This window comes from Dermochelys coriacea, chromosome 8, assembly GCF_009764565.3.
Source record: "Dermochelys coriacea isolate rDerCor1 chromosome 8, rDerCor1.pri.v4, whole genome shotgun sequence".
Lineage (NCBI taxonomy): Eukaryota > Metazoa > Chordata > Testudines > Dermochelyidae > Dermochelys > Dermochelys coriacea.
This window is the reverse complement of record NC_050075.1, coordinates 50,421,619-50,437,710: the sequence shown is the minus strand read 5'-3', so window position 1 is coordinate 50,437,710 and position 16,092 is coordinate 50,421,619. Positions and strand designations below refer to the sequence as shown.

At 43.9% G+C, this 16,092-nt stretch overlaps 1 protein-coding gene across 11 annotated transcripts in view; it reads left to right on the top strand.

The window, feature by feature from the left end:
* Positions 1 to 368: 368 nt before the first annotated feature.
* The window catches only part of COP1 (COP1 E3 ubiquitin ligase), a 193,889-nt gene continuing 178,165 nt past the window's right edge, over positions 369 to 16,092 (top strand). The window contains exons 1-3 of one of the 11 annotated variants that reach the window (XM_043520141.1): positions 369 to 1,398; positions 12,188 to 12,247; positions 14,478 to 14,575. In XM_043520141.1, the coding sequence (XP_043376076.1) occupies positions 1,070 to 1,398; positions 12,188 to 12,247; positions 14,478 to 14,575 (487 nt within the window). In that variant the 5' untranslated portion in view covers positions 369 to 1,069. Of the gene's footprint in view, positions 1,399 to 5,286; positions 5,341 to 12,187; positions 12,248 to 14,477; positions 14,576 to 16,092 lie in introns of those variants that run through there. The other 10 variants (XR_006283102.1, XM_043520140.1, XM_043520142.1 and 7 more) reach the window with 10 other exon arrangements.

Here is a 16,092-nt window from a genome sequence, read left to right as displayed (position 1 = left end):
ATAGTTGCCACAAATTTGAGTGGCGTCGTGACCCCTTGTGACAGGTTACAATGTATCTCACTCGACTTTGACCTGGCTTCTCTCCATCAGCCCAGCACCACTCCATCAGGATAGGTGGGTAGGCCAAATCTAAGCAAGTGGTGTGGCAACCAGGTGCAGGAGGTCACACCCCCACTCCAATTTGGCCCTGCTGCTCCTCCACCATGACCACGTGGGGGAGGCAGTGGACAAGGAGGATGCATCCGATGAAGTGAGCCGTAGCTCACGAAAGCTTATGCTCAAATAAATGTGTTAGTCTCTAAGGTGCCACAAGTCCTCCTCTTCTTTTTTGCGGATACAGACTAACACGGCTGCTACTCTGAAAGGAGCTATGCTGGTTGGGGACCCGGGGGGCTTGCCCCACTCACTGCCCGAGGTTGGGGCTGAGCCCCGCCGCCAGCACGGGGCCTTGTCCTGGGGAAGTTCCTCTTTGGCCAGGTGGCATGGGCCTGCCAGTACCTTCGCCTGACCCAGCTGCTGGCCAGCATGGGAGTTAGGCGACGGGTGGCCCGCGAGTGGGGGCTGGGACAGACAGACAGACAGACAGCCCGCCCGGCCGCCCGGCCGCCCTGTTCCCCTCCCCCCCCGGGCCATCTGAACGGGGGCGGGAGCAGCTCGAGGGTAAAGAGCCTCTCGGCCAACCCCGGCCACGGGCAACTGCCCCCCATTCGGCCCCGCACTCGGCGAGTTGCGCACGCGCCACTCTTCTCCCTCCTCCCCGCCCCCACCGCGTCGGCGGAACCCCATTCCCCACCGCAGTCCGCGCGTGCGCGGTGGCCGCGGAGCGTCCCCTTTACTCCCCCGCCCGGCCTGCTGTCTGCTGCAGGGGCCCTGTCAATAAAGATTGAACAAGGCCGGCTCCTCCATAGGCCCGCGTTGCCGCCGCTGGGGGTGCCGATAAAGTTGCGCGCGCGGCCCTGGCCCCGCTGGGTGGGCGGTGCTTGCTTTGAACAAAACTTTATTGTTTCGCCGTGGTGGCGGTGGCGGCGGCGCGTAGGATGCGCTGAGGCTTCCCCCGCCCGGCCTCGGCATGTCAGGCAGCCGGCAGCCGCCGCTGCAGCACGCTCCCCCGGGCGGGCAGGGCGCCGCGGCCTCCGCCGTCACTTCGGCTTCGTCGTCGTCGTCGTCGGCGGCGCCGGGCTCCTGCTCTTCGTCCGCGGGGCCCCCTGCGCGGCCTGTGCTGGTGGCTGCGGCCTCTGGGCTTTCCCGGCTGGCGGGGGCGGCTAGGCCCGGCGGCGGCTCCTCATCGGGCGGCGGCTCCTCGTCGGGCGGCGGCGGGAGCAGGAAGAGGCCGCTGCTGACCCCGCTCTGCAACGGGCTCCTCAACTCGTACGAGGACAAGAGCAACGACTTCGTGTGGTGAGTGCGGCCGGGCCGGGGGGCAGGGGCACGCCCTTCCCCACTGCCACCAAGGCTGTCCCGGGGGGAGGGGCTGGTGATGGTGCGGGCGTTGGGGGAAGCTGGGGGGCGCTGATGGGTTGTCTGGGCAGCTGGGTTTGGCTGGAGCACGGGGGGCGGCGTCCCTGCCTCTTGCTTGCCCTTTGTTTGCCTAACAAGACTCGGTAGGACTTTCCACCCGCATCCCCCTACAGAAGATCTCTTCTCTTCCCCGAGGTGCCGCCTCTGAAGATGTCACCGGGACCACAAATTAATGAATCCTGACCGAACAAATCACGGCGTTTTCACCTGATGCTCATTGCACTTGGGCCCTAGCCGGTGGTGGCCAGGAGCAGGTTTCAGAGATACAGGCTTCCTCTTGGGAATGTGTCTAGCACTCAAGAATTCAGCCCTGGGAGGGTGACAGTAAGTGCCCAGCTGATCATAGTTCTAGTTATAGGGCACCAGGGGAGAGCTCACCTACTGTGGGGAAAAGCAGTGTGTTAGTGTGTGCAGTATGTTTACATTGACTACTTGTGTTTTAAAATGGTTAGCTGGCTGTGTTTATCCTTAACTCGACTTTAAACATGGTTATCCTCATCAGTGCTAGTGTTGTACATTGGGTGAGTTAATGTTTTCTAATACAATGCATTTTTGCTGTAGAGATAAGCCCTGAAATAATGGGCCGTATTGTGTTTGTAGATTACTTACAGGCGCAGTCCAGTCTTCTGCTTAACAAACTGGTTACAGAGAACTGGTTGTATGTGGCAGTAGTGTCTCATGCCACTTGAGACAAGCATTTTGCCTAGCTGAAGTTTCCAGGTGCTCAAATACAGCATGTTGCAATAGCGAACAGTTAAGTTATAATGGCAGAGATCACTGTGGTGAGATCCACATGAGGAAAGAATGGTTTGCAGCAAACTTTAGATGGAAAAGCTAAATGCCATGATTGCTACCTAAGCATCCAGAAAAAGTAATAGAGCCCTTTTCACTACAAAATGTAAAACACATCAGCAAAGGTCAGTCATGCATGTCCAAGAGAGAATGCGCTTACAGCTCTTGTCCAGTGCCTAAATTCTTCCCCTTACACATTTGGCATTGCTATCTTCTTACCTATGCTGAGCTATTTATAACTGCACATATGAGATGGCATTTAAGGAGAGAGTAAGCACTCTTTGTTATCCTTTAGCACCTGTTGGCAGAGCCCTGTGCGGGTACAGAATTTGTATCTGATCTGTAAAAATGATCTGAGGATATCCACACCTGCAGGTTTAAAGCAGCTATGCGTGGATTTGCAGGGCTCTATCTCTTGGACAGGAAGGAACCCACTAAAGGGCTAAAAAGATTCTGAAGCGGAGTCAGCAATCTTTTGGTCACTGGTATTGAAACCTGCTGATAGATAAGTCCATGCTGATTTTGTTTGTTCTGTTTCTTGGAAGGTGAATAACAATTGCATGTATATCAGACCAATGCCTAAAACCAGATCAGTAGGAAATATGAACAGTGGTGATAAAGATGCACCTGTAGTTCTCCAAAAATTATAAGTTAATTTGTAGTAATAACAATTACCAATAAGATGGTTTCTTGAGGCAGGGCCTTGCTGTAACTGGTGGCAATCTTCCTTTAAATAAGAAAGCATTAACAATTCCTATCATTAATGGATCCAAAATCTTCCAGCTGGTCTCAATCCGCTACAAGAGGCAAAGTTTTAATTAACAGATGGTTTAATGCAATGTAATATAACCAGACAATATGGGTGGGTGGTAGTGCACCATTTTTAGGGTGGTAAATGTGATGGCGGTTATTGATAGTATATGTTGAAGGTTTAGGCTCTTCAGTGAGGTCAGGCTGGTGGACTGTTAATGATTTTTGTAGGGGGTGGCTGCTTACAAGACTGCTCTGTATGGCTATTGGTATTTGTGTTTAGGATTCGGTGGAAGATATCTATTACTATTTGTGCTGTAGTAGAACACACAGGCTCCGATTAGGCTTGTGGTCCCCATTTTGCTGGATGCTATAGACACACATTGTAAGCTCCTCAGAGCGGCGATTGTCTTGCTAGCTAAATAGACAAGACAGGCAAAGGGTGGTACAAAGGAAGTATTATATCTTTTGTACAGATGGAGAACTGAAGCTATAGAGTGGGGTAATTATAATTTGAGAGAAGTGGCCACAGAGGTTGAGTGGCTTTCTCAGTGAGCGTCACAGTGTTAGTGGCAGAACTGGCGATGGAGTAGAACCCATGTCTGTTAACTCCCACTCCCCTCCATACACTCAACAACATCAAGGTTAAGGAGATGTGGTTCGATTGGGGCTTTTAATTGAGAAGGTTGGTGGGTGGATTCAACTGGTGCATTGACAACTTTTTGTGAGAAGAGGGATGGTCTGTGAGAAAGCACTGTTGGGGTGGATGTTAGTGAGGGGAGATGGTTAGGAGATGACACTGTTGAGGAATTGATGGTTGGGGGACATGATCCCCTACCTAGAGTACTTATGATTAATTTAGGCATTGCACAGCGCTAAATGGGGCAGGGAGAAAGAAGGTTAGAGAGAAGAGAGGTCAAAGGGCACAAGAACATGTGGCTTAGTGGCTTGTTGAAAACTCTTGATGGTTTAGCAGTTATTTTCAAAAGATTCAAAACCAACCTTACTTTAAAACTTTCTGAGTTGAGTCCAATACACATTTTGAAGAGAGCACATCCATAATTAGTCACGTTCTCTCTTCAAAGTACAGTTGGCTAAGAAGGGCAACAGGAAGAATTTAACGAAGTGACAAGCAGGGAAAAACTCTTATTTTTGCTGTTCAGTGGCATTTATAGAGAAACTGTATTCAGGTTTTTATGTGCTGATAGCTGCTTAAAGAGCACACCGTGATTTACATTTAATTTGTCTGGGTTTTCAATTGTCATGGACTTCTGTGGGCAGTAGGTATTTCCCTAGCCTTTTTAACATTTATGAAATAATGTCATCCTCAAAATATAGCTGCTCTGTCAATTAATTATAGTGCATTATCTCAATGTTGTTACTATCTGTGTGACACAGAGGTAAGAATCTAAACTGGATGACTCTCTTTGGAGTTGTGTACAATGTATGAAAAGTCAAATGTGTGTGATTTCAGAGCCCTGCACTTCAATTTAAATAAACAAGCTTTGATTATGGCCAATCTGAGAAGCAAAAATTTCCCATAAAGAAAAGACTCAATAAATGAGACATTTTCCAAAAGACAGTATGCTACAGGGAACAGTTGGTGATCCCTCTGCATGCGGACCATGAGTTGTAACTAAAGGTACACCTGCAAGATCTATGGTGGCTTCTGTCGATTCGAGGCTGAAGTTGAGAAATAGACAAATGGGTTTGAGTGAGTGGGATTTGCAAAAGTGCATGCAGAAATCATGCTTAATATTAGTGGTCTTTATGTCCATAACCTCTGTGCAGTACTTTAAAAATGCTTACTCAGCAGTGTGATAGCTAAGCTGCAATGCAAAGTTTGGCCTAGGTTGCTGGTTTGGATTGTGAAATATGTAGCAAACAGTAAATTGTTGGAGTATCTCTTGGGTACAATTTGTAGTACATTTCAGCCAATGTCTGGGGATACAAAGTGGAGAAAACTGTATACAGGATATTAGCTTTTTGTGTTGGTGAATAGTTTTCTCTAGTGCAGTACTATCAGGAGTTAACATCCTGTATTAACACAGAGAGGAAAGAGTGTTTTAAATACAGGATAACAGTTCTAACAGGCTTTTTTCCTCCAATTGTCTATGGGGAAGTTGATGGGAAAAGGAAGTCTCTGATCATGGAGGATCTCTTCTCCTGACCTCGTGTCATACTTTAGTACTCCTTTCTAGGCACCACATTAACTCTGAACTGGATGCTGGACAGAACTCTTTCCAGAATGGTGTCGTGCTGCTGCTGCTTGGGAGCAGGATATGTTGCTTCTTCAGTGACTGCAATGTTTCATAGCAATACTTGTTTCTGAGCTCTGGGAACAAACAGCAAGACTTGGGCATTGCTTATGCACTGAGTTTTGTTTGCAGACTTGAATTTTGGAAGCCCATTGCTCTGCTTAATGTCTTCCTTTCATTTGAAAAGTCAGGATTACAGGACGATAGACCTCTTAACGATAAGAAAATATAAGCCATTCACTAAGCTGACCCATTGTTACAGGCATACATGTATTAGTGGCCCGGTAGAGTCTGCAGGATACTAGTTCCGTGCTTTGTCAACAATAAATCTGGCTGGGTACCTTCATCTCTTAACGGATCTTGTGCTCACTGGGCTCAAGGTCTGCTGTGCCAGCTGTCTGTGCAGGGCTGGGGTGGCACACAGAGGGACCACACACACATAGCCAAACATCTATCAACATCTAACCACAGGAGTGTTCAGAAACCTGTTAATCCTAATGTCAGACCTAGATCTGTCTGCAGTAATTCAATTTGGAATGTGCTGTATTTGGGCAATGCATCCACAAACACTATATAGCTGGTGTAAAACAAAGCAGCCCATTTGCTGACACACAGATTGACAGAACCACATTATCTATTGCTGCACTGTCTGCCCATCAAAAACTGGATCAAGTTCTAAGGCCTGGTCTTGATCATTGCCTGGACCCAGTTTACTGAGAACCTTTATCTCAAACTCCACCTTCCTTTCTGCATCTCTGACTTCATGAGTTGGCGATCCTCTTGGGTGACACCCCGACTGTTAAGAGTTTAAGACTAGTACAAGTAGGAGACAAGCCTGTTCAGAAGCCAGCACAGTTCAGCCTGTGGAACTTCCTGCCAGAATAACTGAAGATAAGAATATGACCATGTTCTGGACAAAATGCAAGACTCCTCTGTTTGACTTAGTTTCCTCCTAGAGACAGTCATTCATGTCTGTCTATGTATATTAAAAAAAAAAAAAAAAAGTGGATGTGTGAGTGTGTATGTATATGTGTGTGTAAATAAATAAGCTGTGCTCTGCTATTATATGAGAGAGAAGAATAGAAGGACAAGTGAGAGAAACTGAAATGGATTCTTGCTGTTGCTATATAGGAAGAGACAGAAAAACTGTGTGTGTGTGTGTGTGTGTGTGTGTATATGTATGTATATATATATGTATATATATATATATACACACACACACCACTTGCATAGAACACTTAAGATTTATAAAGGGTTTGGATACCACTGTGATGGGTACAATATAATCTAGAAGAAGAAATTTTCAAAGCAGTATAGGGAATTTTGGGACATACGTTCCATTAAAATTAATGGAAGATGTGTCTAAATCTGCTAGGCCGGGGTGGGCAAACTTTTTGGCCCGAGGGCCACATCGGGGTTTCCAAACTGTATGGAGGGCTGGGTAGGGAAGGTTATGCCTCCCTAAACAGCCTGGCCTCCGCCCCCTTCGACTTCCCACCCCCTGACCTATCCAACCCCACCCCCTATCCAACCCTCCCTGTCCCCTGACAGCCTCCCTCTCCCCCCCAGGACTCCCACGCCTATCCAACTGCCCCGTTCCCTGATTCTCCGCCCCATCCAACCTCCCCCTTCTCCCCAGCCTCCCCCTTACCATGCTGCTCAGAGCAGTAGGAGCTCGTAGCCCCACTGCCCAGCTGGAGCCAGCCACGCTGCCCTTGCTGCTTGACAGGAGTGGCAGGCCAGAGCGCTAGCTGCACAGCTGTGGGGGAGCGGTGACAGCAGGGGAGGGGCCAGGGGCTAGCCTCCGCATCCGGGAGCTCAAGGGCCAGGCAGGACGGTCCCATGGCCTGGATGTGGCCCGTGGGCCGTAGTTTGCCCACCTCTGAGCTAGGCTTTCTGAAAATTTAAATCAAAGAGAAATAGAATGTTTAGGGCTTTCTAAATATCTAAAGACTTTCATGTCTGTCATCCCTGTATATAGTATTAAACTGCAGCTACTGATGGGGTCTGGGCTTTTCTACTTACAAAAGAGGATTTGGCTTGCTCATGCAATTCGTATCGCTTTCACCTGAGATTACCATTTAAGGCAACGGATGGGGAATAACTGCTTGTTTATATGGGGAAATTAACAAGAATAATTCAGCTACAGCTATGCTCGTCATTTTTTGTGTAGACAAGCTCTAAGACTTTTCAGCTACCTGTCTTCCACCTCCCCTTGTACCTCTCTCATGTGGTTCCTTCCTTCTCCAAGAAGTGGATAACTGCAGTTTTTTGGTAAGTTTTTGTTATGCATTTTTATATTTTGGCTACTTTGGAATTTATATCTATAGGCCTTCTATAACAGTCCTGCAGGAAATCTGCCCCCCCCCCTTTTTTTTTTGAGTGATCATTCCCCTCCTCATCCCCCATGTTTCCACTGGGGCTGGATGAACACTTCCCCCCATTCTTTCCCAAGTTTGTGCCATAGCATTGGTATTTTGCCAACAGAGAACCACCAATCAACCTCAGTTTGGATTCATTTTAACTGTTCACTCAGCTCTCTATGCATTTTTGCCTTAATTTTTATTTTTGGCTGTGTATCTGAGTTAGGTATTTAAAAGGTGTGTCTTAGAATACATTTGTAATATTCTGTGCAGTAACTGAAAGAGGAGATATATTTATAATGATATGAACCTTCTACTGTTGAAGCACATGGGAAAGCAGTTTTCAGTAAGTACTATGACAAATGAAAACTTTCATTTGTTGTACCGTTGAGATCTGCTCCCAACATTGAGTTGTCCAGAACTTCAGAGCAAGGCTTTGCATGATTCTATTTGGTCTTAGACAAGGAATCATTTTATACTACATCCATGTGGCTTCCTGAGCCTTTTGGTTTCTTGCCTGTGTGATACTGGTGGTCCCATTGAAGTCAGTGAATTAGGAAGTTTTAGCCTTTATTTGTAAGCTCAGCTAGGTAAAGAGATACTATTTAGGACTTTGCTGTTATATTTTTAAGCTTAGTTTAAGACCTATTTTTGCATAGCTACTTACATTTCAGGTAGTTGGTGACTGTGATAAGTATTAAAAGGGCTAATCTAGTTTCTGCTTATAAAACGGTGAGCACTGCTGGGAAGCAGTCTTCTAATAATGGAAAAGTCAGCCTCTGTTAAGAATGATCTGGCACATCATATGTGTGTTTTGCAGGATCTGATTGGTCTCTTCCTCAACTATTTTGGCTCTTCCACTTATCCAGTCAGACTGGTATGAAGAAGAATAATTTGGGGAACAGCACAATCTTGGATTGCTAGGATGTTAAGGGAAACTCTGAGTTAGCTCAACTCTGTATCATGTTACAGACCTTGCACACAGCACTGTCCAAACTCTGCACATTGGGGCATACTGGAGGTGACTCTGTTGTTCTCATGGTAGAAATGGTTTATAAATGCGTGTGTTTAGAATCTCTTGTTTGGACATTACATTCCACGGACACACACTCTACCTCCATGCTAAGGAACATGGTATCAGGAAGAAAGTGAATGAGTGAAGGTTTTTTTATTATTTTTATTTAAACAAACATGGGGAGCAACCAGTCATGGGGAGCAACCAGCAACTTCAAATCATTGCAAAACCTTGATTATTATTTAGTCTTTAATGATCTCTCCCTCTCCTACTATTAATATATTCTTGTTGGCTAACTTTATTTTTATAATTTGTCTAAGATGAATAATGCCTTGACATTAAATGAGTATTAGCTGCAAGACATTGGTTTCAACTCTGCAGTTGGATGCTAATCAAAATGAACAAAAACAATAAGAAACCCAAAATGAACCTGCCACCTCATATTAAGGATACTCCAGGCTACTTTCTCATTTGTTTTGTGGTTCTCATGCTGAGGAAGGGGCTAGATAGTCTGTAGTTTTGGTCCAAGCTGTTGGGGTTTTTTAAATGTACTGTTATGGGCCTCAAACTAAATTGTTCTGAATGCATGATTCAGTTGCAGAATACTGAGAACCAGTGTAGTTTTTATATTTAGATTCCATCTAGTCTTCAGGGCAATACTTGTCCAGTCTGGATCATTGTGGGGAGGATAATTGACCCAGAGGAGGCTGTTGCTTCCATTTCCATTTTCAGTGGATTTAAGAAATTTTGAGATGGACTGGAAGGCACTGTCCTCCTTCCTGCTTCAGGATGGATGAGAGCGAGGCTGGGAGAAGACCCCACTTCTCCTCTTGAGTGGATGGTGGAAAGGGGGATCAACTTGTGGGAAATTATTACTCACTTACACCATGCTGAAATGGAGAGAATGGGGTAAAGAAAGAAAAGTAACATTCTGGTTGCTTTCATGTATGTAGTCTGTTCTGTCAAATCCTACTTGTTTCTATCTGAGGTTGGTTTTTTATCAAATACCTGTCCTGTTGCAGAAAAATGTATCTTTTGACATACAAAGATTTTGTTTTGTTGGAAAACCATGGGAGGAGCTTGTGAAGGGAGCACACCCTTGTTAGAGACTTACTGGCTGGAGACTAGCATATTTTGCATCCTATCAAGGACTTATTTGTAAAGGTTCCTTAAAGTGTATTCATTTAACTGTTAACCTTGACATTTGATATTAGTTGACACGTGCATTAGATACAAAATTGTTGTAGTCTTCCTACATGCTGCATCTTGCTAGACAACCATTCAGAATCTTAAAATTTGTGTATTCTATTGCTTATCTTTTCTGTTGGATGATAATACAAGATGGGGATTACTTTCTTCTTCTTAATCCTACTCTCATCTAGCCGCTTTCAAACTGCCTTCAAACACACCCCACTGCCTCTTATTCTAGAAGCCCAAGACTTTCCTCACTTCCTCTTGTCTCCTCAACTATTGCTCCATCTTCCTCCTTCTCTTCATGCTCATGCTCCTAGTGAGTGCCATTGATTCTCATAATCTTTGCTTTCTCATCATCAATTTTTTGATGGCTATTTATAGATCCTTCCTTAAGGGAGGATCTATAAATGAAGATTCCCTATGTCCTAATAAGGAGGAGAGGATTGAAGAAGATAAAATACAGGAAGGATCTGATGAGAAACAGTCAAATGGAAAAAAGTCCCATTCAATTACATCATGTAATGGCAGGCAGCTAAAAAGTGACAAGTTCTTAAAATGCTTGTATACCAGTGCTAGAAGTCTAAATAATAATATGGATGAACTAGAGTGCCTCGTATTAAATGAGGATATTGATAAAATAGGCATCACAGAAACTTGGTGGAATGAGGATAATTAATGGGACACAGTAATACCAGGGTACAAAATATATTGGAAGGACAGAACAGGTCATGATGGTGAGGGAGTGGCACTATATGGAAAAAAGTGTATAATGAAATGAAGTAAAAATCTGAAATGAAGCAAACTGTACCATGGAATCTCTATGGATAGTAATTCCATTCTTGAATCATAAGAATATAGAAGTAGGGATACATTACAGACCATCTAACCAGGATGGTGATAGTGACTCTGAAATGCTCAGGTGTGTTGTTTACTCCTCCTCATAACACAAGAACTGGGGGTCACCAAATGAAATTAATAGGCAGCAGGGTTAAAACAAAAGGAAGTATTTTTTTTTTTCCCACACAATGCACAGTCAACCTGTGGAACTCTTTGCCAGAGGATGTTGTGAAGGCCAAGACTATAACAGGGTTCAAAAAAGAACTAGATAAATGCATGGAGGATATGTCCATCAATGGCTATTAGCCAGGATGGGCAGGGATGGTGTCCCTAGCCTCTGTTTTTCAGAAGCTGGGAATGGGCGACAGGGGATGGATCACTTGATTACCTATTCTGTTCATTCCTCCTGGGGTACCTGGCATTGGCCACTGTCAGAAGACAGGATACTGGGCTGGATAGACCTTTGGTCTGACCCAGTATGGCCATTCTTATGTCCTTAATTCTTTACAGTCTGTTTCAACTCTTTCTGCTCTGCTGAGACTGCACTAACTAAAAACTAATGACCTCTTTCTGGGTAAATCCAAAAGCCTTAATTCCATCCTCATTCTCTTTGACCTATCCAGTGCTTTTAACGCCATCAACTATTCCACTTTCCTTAATTTCTTTTCCCTTTGGCCATTCACAACTCCATTCTTGACTGGTGGGGTTTTTTTTTTTTTTTTTTGCTTCTTGGACTGCTTCTTCATAGTCTTGAGTGGTGATTTCACCTCTTCCTACTCTCTGCTAATGTCATTGCAAGGTTCCATCAGCAGCTGCTTCTCTGCTTTTATACCTTTTTATCCCTGTCTCATGGTTGCATTCCCATCTCTGTGCTGATGATTACAAAGTCTAATTCTTCCCCCATTGTTAATATCACATTCTTTTTGACATGTCCTGCTGTCAGTTTAGAGTTTTAGTAAAACTAGAGTTGGTTTTGTTTTTTGTTTTTGTTTTTTGGTCTTCCCTGTCCTCCTGGCCTACAATTTTGGACTCATCCTCACAACAGTCTTATGCAGTAACTGAGCAGTGTAAAAAGAAGCAAGTTTTTGACTTAAAAACTATTGTTTTAGACTTAGCATTGCTTGTCAGGAGGGGTTTTTTTTTTTTAAATGGCTTGTAATAAAGATTCTGTAATTGTTTGTTTGAGGTTGTTTGTAACTGTTGAAAGCTCTGTGAGTAGACATTGTCCTGGTTTCTAATTGCAGTAAATCTTAGATTTCACAACATCGTTCAGCGTTCACAGAGTAACTGTTGAGTGTCCATTTGATTTTTAAATTGCCAAGGTGCTGTTGCTGTCTTTTTTTTTTAAATCCATTTTACAAACAGAAAATACTTTTGAACTTTTTTGTGACAATTGTTTTTTTTCTTGTTTGCTTTTCTTACACTTAAAAAGGCACCATTTTATTTTTATTTACTTGTAGCCCCATCTGTTTTGATATGATTGAAGAAGCATACATGACGAAATGTGGACACAGTTTCTGGTAAGATTTTATGTTAAACGAAATGTCTGTTGATCATTTTGTAAATACTTTCATTATAGTGTGGTTAGAGATTCATTTGCACTGACAGTTGGAACTTAATTTTGTTTTTCTGCTTAACGCATGTTAACTGTGACTGAATGAATTAATGGGCAAAAACAGGATTTTAAAACAGGACTAAGGCTACGTGGCCGGAGTGAAAAAATTTGTGCTACCACATCACTTGGAACTTAAAGCACTTGTCTGTTGTTCATAGTATCCTGTAATTATAGGTAAAATATTGTCAGTCAACTTCCTATTGAGTAAAATTTTAAAAATTGTAGAGGATGTGATTTTTGTTAACAAACTCCTTTTTGAGGGGAGAATTTACTTGCCACTCTTGAAACCATGGCATCCCCCCTTCCCTTGTCTTCAAGTATCTGTTTTTTGCAAAGTTTTACTAGGAATTGCCATATTGGATCATACCCAACATCCATCTACTGCAGTATCTGTCTCCTGCAGTGGGTAGGGCTAGATGTTTCAGAGGAGGGCATAAGAATCCTGCAGAAGGCAGATGTATAATTTTGTCCCCCACATTAATCCTCCTTATGATCTGATAGTTAGAGGTCAGCTTAAGCCAGGGATGGGCAAAATTTTTGGCCTTGGGGCCACATCGGGGTTATGAAATTGTATGGCAGGGCCGGGTAAGGAAGGCTGTGCTTCCCCAAACAGCCTGGTCCCTACCCCCCTCCCACTTCCCACCCCTGACTGCCCCCCTCACAATCCCCAAACCATCGAATCCCCCTTGCTCCTTGTCCCCTGACTGCCTCCTCCCGGGACCCCACCCCCTATCCAACCCCCCTGTCCCCTGACTGCCCCAACCCTTATCCACACCCCCGACCGCCTCCTCCCCATCCAACCGCTCCCTGTCCCCTGACTGCCCCCTGGGATTCCCTGCCTCTTATCCAACTCTCTCTCCCGGCCCCCCGCTCTCTGCCCCCTTACCATGCTGCTCAGAGCAGTAGGGCTGGCAGCCGGAGGGAGCCAGCCCTGCCACCCAGAACACTGGCAGCACGGTGAGCTGAGGCTGCATGGGAGTGGGGACAGCAGGGGAGGGGCCAGGGGGTAGCCTCAAGGGCTAGGCAGGACGGTCTGTGGGCCGGATGTGGCCCGCCGGCTGTAGTTTGCCCACCTCTGGCTTAAGCCCTGAAGCATAAAACTTAATATCCCATGTGCATTTTGCATACGGTTAAAATAGAAAGAACTCTTGTGAGTTTTCTCATTCTTTTGATACATTATCTGATCTTTTAGTAACACTTAATATTAGGCTCATCCTACAGATTAAGTTTTGTAGTGTGGAATATACTTCTCCCTGGCAGTATTATGCTTCCAGGAGAAATAGCTGCTGACTTCAACTATGTGCCATATGCAGTATCTTGTGCTTGTTGCAAGTCCTTTGAGGTGTCCATGATACAGCACCAATTCAATAATATCAGTCCATTGTTCCAGTCGCTAATGTGAGGAGTGAGATAATACAATAGTAATGTCCCAGAGATGGATGATTGTCCTTGCCAGCAAGGTGCAGTGTCTGTTTAGTGTGTCCCTGGGATTCCTAGCAGTGAAGCAGAAAGCCCCTTATGGCATGACATTTATTGATCCACTCTGCTGAAAGGAAATGGGAGAAGCTGAGACCAAAGATGCTTTGTCTGTGTTTCATTTAAAGCTACTGTGGGTGCCAGATAATCCTGTAGCCTAGGGATAATGCCGTTTACTAAGTTTTTGACAATTATGGCAAAGTTACTTTATACAGACTCCAGACACTATCATGTACCGTGGTTTAGAAAAGTCGTAAAAGCTGCCAGTCTGTGCTATGCAGAGCATTTACTGACTTCAGATGTAGGATATGGGTCTTCTGGTTGGCACAGACACTTGTATATTATGTACTGTCCTTCAACCCGATTTATGAGCTGATTGATTTCCTTAACCTGTGACAGAAACATGATTTTGGCCCATCCAAGTTTTGGATATGAAGCTTTAAATTGCCTTTTTGCTTTAGGACGTTACTTGTTAATATTGGAACATCTTGGTATCACTCCATTCTAGATCCATCCATTTACAGCTGTTATCTAACAGGGCGTATGGAACACCTCATCAAGTGCTGATATATTTTTCTGCTGTTATCTGTACTACACTTTCATTGTGCCTTTTTCCTCATGGCCTCTAACTTGTTTTATTTCTTGCTTTCCTTGAATAGCTATAAATGTATTCATCAGAGTCTGGAGGATAACAACCGTTGCCCCAAATGTAACTATGTGGTTGATAACATAGACCATCTTTACCCCAACTTTTTAGGTGAGTCTTAGGATTAATTGTTTGCATTAGAAACACTGTCTCAGATAAGAATTTAGCAGTAGTAAAGACAGCCTTGCAAAATTGTCCTGTAAACTTACAATTCCAGGTACAAAAATCTACTCATCAGTCCCCAGGCTTGTGACTATATCCGGTGGGGACGGTCAGGTGGTGTAAATTGACATAGCACCCCTGATGTCAATGGAGCTATGCCAATCTACATTAGATGAGGATCTGGCTCTTTATTATTTGTGCTCTATAAGAAGCAAAATGAAGACCATAGATTTATGAACTGATTTTACTCTACCTTTTACACCATATTTTTGGCTATAAGGTATTTACAAGGTGCAGCCATTGTAAGGTACAAGACTGTGTGTGATACAATTTTACCTGGGGTTTAGACTTGGGTTGCGTGTGCCATGAGGCATCATGTGGCATGTATATCTTAATTTTCCCATGTATTTCTATCCTACTGAATAAAAAATTAAAGATTTGAGGCAAGGGAAGGAAAGAAGATTTAAAGGAGAGAAGACAGTTGGACTAAGAAATACTCTGGTGTTTGAGAAATATGTCAACTTTAGTAGTTTTGTGTGTTGAGCTGCTTTTTTAAGTAAAATAGCAAATGAAAGGTCAGTGACGTGAGAACACTTCAAAAGCAGTTATCTCAAATCCAAAATGTATTAAGTTAAAAAAAATAAAGGACAATTCCTTCCCTTCCTCAGTAAGGGTTGGTACCTAGAATGATCGACTGGATATTCTTAATCATGGAAGTAGTCCATGTCAGGAGGAAAGAAGGAAACTATAGTGTTTCAGATACTTGTCTCTTTTTGTAAAATGCATTTAAATCTGGATGGGATACCCTATACAAGGACTTGTCTACACAGGAAAAACCCTGCAATAATTAGCATGTGCTAGTTACTCTGTACTGTCTCCCTGTGTGGACACGCTTACCATGCATTGAGTGCCTTTGAATACGTTAGCTTAATGCACTTTGGAAGTGCATTTAGTTTAAACAGGCTGAGGGCTCTATTAGTGCACAGTAAAGGTGTCCACATGGTGAGTTAGTGCAGGGTAGCTAGTGCAATTTAAATTCACACCCAAACTTACTGCCCACTAATTTCCCCATATAGACAAGCTGAAAGACTTTTTTTATTCTACAGGTTACGTTTAGAGGGTGAACCCCTGTGCCCCCACAGAGCTCCACTGAATTCTTTCAGAAAAATACGATTGCAGTTGGGTGTTTGAGATTATTTTAAATTTTCAGTTCTATTTTTTCATGCCTTGATATTTCATTCAGACTTTATCTTCCTAAAAAGAAAAAGGGGTGTTGCGTGTATGGGGAACAGGGGTTGTTAGTCAAAGAGTGAGTATGGGAGACTAAATCAATATGTGAAACAAAATTATACCAAAAAAAGAAATGTTTAAATGTTGCTAGAGGGTAGTTGTTGTTTGGGGGCTTTTAAAATTTTTTTGGCCTGTTTGATGCTACTTGCTAATCTTCAGTGAATCAGTTACCACTT